Source organism: Amblyomma mixtum, chromosome 7 (assembly GCF_055824585.1).
Source record: "Amblyomma mixtum isolate Tamu chromosome 7, ASM5582458v1, whole genome shotgun sequence".
Classification (NCBI taxonomy): domain Eukaryota; kingdom Metazoa; phylum Arthropoda; class Arachnida; order Ixodida; family Ixodidae; genus Amblyomma; species Amblyomma mixtum.
The window spans coordinates 149,276,086-149,282,481 of record NC_143018.1 but is presented as its reverse complement, the minus strand read 5'-3'; the positions used below and the strand labels follow the sequence as shown (position 1 = coordinate 149,282,481).

At 51.8% G+C, this 6,396-nt stretch overlaps 1 protein-coding gene across 1 annotated transcript; it reads right to left on the bottom strand.

The window, feature by feature from the left end:
* Positions 1-331: 331 nt before the first annotated feature.
* LOC149337830 (uncharacterized) lies at positions 332-3,568 on the bottom strand. Its single transcript, XM_089554525.1, has one exon. The coding sequence runs from the start codon at positions 3,566-3,568 to the stop codon at positions 332-334; it is 3,237 nt and encodes a 1,078-aa protein (XP_089410651.1).
* Between the last annotated feature and the right edge of the window lie 2,828 nt (positions 3,569-6,396).

Here is a 6,396-nt window from a genome sequence, read left to right as displayed (position 1 = left end):
AGGTTGAGTGCCGTCACGTGGTCCTCCCAACTTTCTGTCGCTACCAAAATGTCGTCATAATAGTGGTAGACATTGTCAATTCCTTCCAGCACTCTCCTCATTAGTTTTGCGAATACTGCCGGTGCCGTTTTGATGCCAAATGGCATGTTCTTCAACTGGTAATGTTCACTTGGTGTTGAAAAGGCGGTCTTTTCTTTTGACTCCTCTTCAAGAGGCACTTGCCAATATCCCTTCGACAAGTCCATTTTAGAAAAGTACTTTCTTGCCCCAACTTCGGCGATTAGGCAGTCCGCTCGAGGAATAGGTTCCGCGTCGGCTACCAGCACATTATTTAGTCGCCGGAAATCCACACAAAACCGGTAGCCACCGTCCGGTTTCTTAACCAAAACGACCGGGCGTTGTGCGGGGACCGCGATTTTTCAATCACTCCCATCTGTATCATGCTGGACACCTCCTTCTCGATTGCTTGCTGGACGGCATGAGGTAGTGGATATTGCTTCACATAGATGGGCTTATTCGCCGTCGTCGGCAAAGAGCATTCAGCCCATGTCGTGAAGCCAGGCCTCTCCGTGAAGACATCCCGATAGGTTAATGCAAGACGTCGCAGTTCCTTCACCTGTTGCGGGGCCAGTTGGTCAGACACGGCGACGTCCTGGGGCCCCACCTTTTCATCCAATGGCCCGGAGCACTCCTCGTCCGCAGCCACCATGGCGACGGTCTGCACTGAGTGTTTTGGTCGCGTCTCGCGGGCATTGTACTTCTTTAACATGTTGATATGAAATGTCTTGGTAGTGCCTTCGACGTCGACAACGTAATCCACTCCGCTTTTTTTTCCAACGACCGGGTAAGGTCCCTTCCATCTCATGGTTAGTTTGTTGTGCTCAGTGGGCAATAGCAGAAGCACTTGGTCTCCCTCATGCAGCTGCCGCGGTTTGGCCCGACTGTCGTAGTATGCCTTGTAACGTTCTCCTGCTTGGCTCAGTGCTTCGTGAGCGATTTGGCAGGTCGTCTCCAACCTTCCTTTAAGGTCGATGACATACTCGTAAGCTGTCTTCACCTCTTCCTCAAACTTACTGCCCGTCCACAGCTCTCGTAAGATGGCGAGCGGCCCTCGGACATTCCGCCCATAAAGCAGCTCAAATGGTGAGAACCCCGTGCTCTCCTGGGCCACCTCCCGGTAAGCAAATAGTAAAGGCTCGATGAATCTGTCCCAGTCCTTGGGCTGTTCAGCACACATCCGGCGCAGCATTTTCTTCAAGGTGCCATTCATTTTCTCCACCAGACCATTCGCCATGGGGTGGTAGGGAGTCGTCGTTTTCAGCCGCAGTGATAAAAGGCGCCCAACTTCAGTCATTAGCTCGGAAGTAAAGTTGGACCCTCGATCGCTGAGCATCTCTTCCGGAACGCCAACCCGTGCAAATATGTGTAGAAGTGCCTCGGCAAGCCGCTCTGTCTCAATACTTGGTAGGGCTACTGCCTCTGGAAATCGGGTAGCATAATCTACCAGAGTCAGAATGTAGCGGCTGCCTCGGCGTGTGGTAGGCCTGAGGGGCCCCACTATATCGACCGCGACTTTGCTGAAGGGGGTGTCAACGAGAGGCACCCGCTCCAATGGAACCTTCCGCACTGTGCCACCCGCCACGGTTTTCTGGCATATGTCGCACGATGCAACAAACCTGCCCACGTCCCCATGTAATCCGGGCCAAAAGAAGTCTGCGAGGATGCGATCCGTTGTTTTCTTTCTGCCGAGGTGCCCTGCCATCAGCCCCCCATGTGCCAACTGGAGAACCTTCTCGCGGTGCTTCTGGGGCACTACTAGCTGGGTCGTCTTCGCTCCGGTGTCCGCAACGTACTCTCGGTATAGCAGGCCATCATGAAGACAGAACTTGAACGAACCGCCTCCCTTGCACTTTGTCCTCTTTCGCCGCTCGTCCGCCTCGAAGCAAACCAGGAGGCTGCTGTCGTCTCGTTGGTCTTGCCTCATTTGGTCGGGGCTGACGTCAGGGAGAGTAGTTGGCACCCGTAGCCTACGGAATCCCTCTTTGGATTGTCGGGCCGCCTGCTGGCGGGTCGTGACCGCCGCCGTGGGCATGGTAACTTGGTCGGGTCCCTTGTCGCATAGATCATGACGCTGACCTGGAGGAGCCTCTGCTCTTTCAGAGTCCTCGGGTTTCCACTCGGTATCTGGTGCTTCTGGGCATCGTACTCCTTCAATGTTTCCGAGAACCAGGTCGAAAAGGGGCTCCTCCATGCAACCCGCTATAACTTCCCCTTTGTAGTATGGGGTGTCGATCTGAATGCGGGCCTCGGGCAGTAGCTTAGCGGAGCGGTCTACCAAATAGACGACCCGGTGGTCGCCGGTCATTTCTTCTTCCTTCACGAAGCTGCGGTTGGCGATCACCATGTTGCAACCTGTATCCCTCAGCACTCGACCCTTCCTTCCACTGATCAGGCCTTCTACGACCGGCAAGTCGGGCGTCTTTGCCAACGCAGTCATATTCACGACCGGGACGCGCTGTCCATCCTTTAATTCTAGATAGCCATCCTGGATACATGCAGACATGTTCCTGGAGCTGGATGGCGTCTGATTCTTTTGCACGGGAGGGCCACGGTTCGCCCTGCACTGGGCCGCAATGTGCCCCGGTCGCGAACAGATGTAGCACCGTGCAAGAACCCCCGGGCCACGCGGCTGTTCGGCCATCTTGCCGGCGACCAGACTCTCCTTCTTGGAGTCTCTTCGGCCAAAGTTGACGGTCCCTCGTGCCATCACGTATTCATCTGCTCGCTGAACCAATTCTTTGAGGTCCGTGGTCCGCTTTTCTCTTATAAACGTGACCATTGCAGGCGCACAGTTTTCTAACAACTTTTCGGCTAAAATTAGCCCCTTCACTCCCTCGTATGACTTCTCTGTTTTCGACAGTTCTATCCATCTTCCCCAGTAGTTGCCCAGTCGAGATACAAACTGCGAAGGAGTCTCGTGGTCATTAGGCGTTTCGTTCCTAAACTTCTGACGGAATCCCTCTTCTGTCAACCGAAATCTGAGCAAGAGCGCATGCTTGACTTTAACATAGTCATTCGTGTCAGAAGCTGGCATTCGGCCAAACACATTCAGGGCCTCTCCCGTGAGGCAGGTGCTCAGCGCAGTGGCCCACTCCTCCCGTGGCCACTGCTGGGCTTCCGCCACCCGCTCAAACCGCGTCAGATACGCGTCCAGGTCATCACCTTTTTCGTTAAATGGGGCCATCAACTTGTGTGGACGAACTCTGAGTACTCGGGTTGCCATCGTCGACGAGCTCGGTTCGCTGACCGAACTGCCGCTAATATTGGCACTCGCCCTTAATTGAAGGAGTGCCATCTCTTTCTCAATTTCCTGAAGCTTTCGCTCAGAGCGCTCTTTCTCCCGCGCATCTCGCTCCTTCTCCCGAGCATCTCGCTCTTTCTCCCGCTGGTCTTCCAGCTTACGCCGCTCGCGTTCCGCGGCTCTCTCTTCCCTCAGGAACTCGTGAAGCTCTGCTCCCTCCAAACCCAACTCCTTACCGAGTGCGACTAAACGTTCGGCTTCTGCCATCGTGTCTCACCTCCCGGCAATCAAAATCAAAATGCGCTTATACGGCTGTGTCGTTGTCTTGCGGTCAGAGCCAGTCGGTGTTAGCACAGGGTCCTGTCGCGGACGCCAGTTTGTTACGAAGTGGGGAGCACGCCACGAATGGGCTCCACACTCTCTGTTACCAATTCTAGTGGAGGAGAGACAAACACCTCCACCCAGGTGCCAGATCTTAAGCAGGACCGAGTGGCTAACCGGCGATAGGTCCACGCCTGGCCAGCCGCTGACCGGAGGCACGACACAGGAGTCGGGAATGAGAGTGGATAGAATTTAATTAACAAAGAGAACAACACTTTCACCAATTCATCAAGAATAGCACAGCGTAAACACAGGGCAGACGGAACAAGTTTTAGCTTTGACACACAGTATCAAATATGACAGGCGAGAGGAAATACAAATACAAGTCACTTTTAAAGGAAAGAATTTAGGGTATAGTTCCTAAATGTGGGAGTGGCGGGGGCTTAGCTGTTCGGGTGGTGAGGTCCGGTCCGAGATAGGCGTCGGGCTGTCGATGTCGGGTCCCCGAAGTCGCTACTTGTTGCCCATACACTTCGCGACGAGCCGACCACCTCTCGGCTGACACTTCACACACACGCGCGGTTAGCTAACACACCGCCACATCCAAGATCTCCACCTCGACTGCTCTCCGCCACATTCCACAGTCCCCCCGTAGTTTCTGTCCCCCTCTCTCCCTCACCCTCCCCAGGCAGCCCGGGGCCCGGGACCGACGAATCAGAGGCGACGACGAAACGTAAACTATCGCGCCGAAACGTCCCGCGCCGAGCCCCGGCTGGCCCCGCAGACGCTCGAGCCGGAATTCCGCGTACAGGAGGTCACTGGCCAGACAACTGCTTTCTCACCGTCGGAGACCAGACAGAAGTGTGTGCGTGAGGGGGGGGGGGTTCGCGCATGGGGATGCTTAGGACGGAGTCCCCGCCGCCGGGCTCAACCGCCGCTGGGGAAAATCGCAACTGGCGCGAATTATGTTTCAGCCATATACTAGCCTTTTCAACGTTGCAGAGTGAATTGAACGCGATTAAAGCTCAAAAAGCTGCTATGGCCTCCTAGATTGACCTCTTGGAGGCACGGATCGATGACGATGAAAATTGCTCATGTCGTAATAACCTCATATTTTATGGTATTCCCGATACTAACCCGTCCGAAAATTACGCAGACTCCGAAGAAATAGTTATAGAACATTTCCTCGCTACCATGAGCTTAACAGGCAGTCCAGAGAGCATCGAATGCGCTCATCGCCTTGGGCATTACACACCTAAACACACTTGTCCTATCATTGTCAAGTTTAATTCACACAAAATTAAAGCACCATACTTGCGAATGGCCGCAAATTTAAAGACACCGATTTCAGCGTTGGTGAACATTTTTCGAAGAAAGTGCGACACGTTCGAAAGCAGCTAATCGCGTTTGCTAATGAAAAGTCCGCGAAATCCGCTTTAAATTACAAGACTTTGCAGATCGGTTCAAGGCGCTACATGTTTGATGAAAGCTCAGAAGCTGTACAAGAAATAGCTGGCGCACATTTTCAGTCAGTAGCTGCCTTCCAGTGTCAGTCAGATTAGCAGTCATCCCGCCATGCACCCTCGAATACCCGTTTCAATAATCGTCCCATATTTCTCGTTTTCCGTTATATACACTACATTCGCAGTTTCTTCCCAAGCGGCAGCTTGTTTCTAGTCTCGTTTCATCATCAAGAAGTAATCTACTGATACTAACTGAAGCCTGGCTGAACGGTGAGGTATCAGATAATGAAATACTAGCTGACTTGCCAAATTTTCAGCTTTTTTGAAAAGGCCGCAGTGAATGACGCGAGGGGGCGTGCTGATATCTGTCAGCCAGGACCTTGTATGTTCACTAATAGATGATTCTTCTGATTTAGAAATGTTATGGCTACACTGCCACGCTGCACCTAACACAGTCATACTCTGCTTTGTTACAGGCCACCTCACTGCATCCCGCCAAATTTATAACAAACTTAGTCTACTTATCACAAAGCACCCTAATTCGCACGTCTTCCTCTTTGGCGATTTTAATTTTCCGAATATTGATTGGCAAAACCATACCACACCCATAGCTAATAATAGCGCAGCAAGGGAATTCTTAGATTTCTTCAGTAACATGAACCTCACTCAAGTTATACTGGAACCTACCCGCGTATCTGATAATTGCGCGAATATCCTGGATCTCTTATTAGCAAACCACCCTGAGAGTGTTCACCCCATTACTTACCTGCCTGAAATCAGCGACCACAAAATTATTCATGCTAACATTGTCCTCAAACCAACGCGCCGCCGAAAACTCAATGCAACTATTCGCCTTTATGACAAAGGAAATTATGACATGATAAATAATGAACTCAATGCGTACTGATCAATTCGCGCTACAAGGGACACACACACGGAAACACAAACGGACGAAGCGCATTGATCAGTGTGAAGCACCAACTAGCCCACCCCGCTCTTGCAGTGTCAACTCAATGCGTTTCTCCAGTTTATGCGTCACGTTTTCATTCTCAGTCTATTCAAGAAAACTGGTCGTTATTCAAAAATAAACTTGGGAATAAACTGATTGGTTAGAATTTCCTTTTCAGTTTTCAGGAGAATTCCCATAAGCCGTGGTTTACTAAAACACTGCCGCATTTAGAAAACAAGAAGAAGCGTCTTTACCGTTCAGCCAGGTTTCGCGGTACGAATTGCGCATGGGCAAAATACCACGAAGCCGAAAAATCATATCTCTCCGCCATTCGTTACGCTAAACATACGTTTTTCCACTCA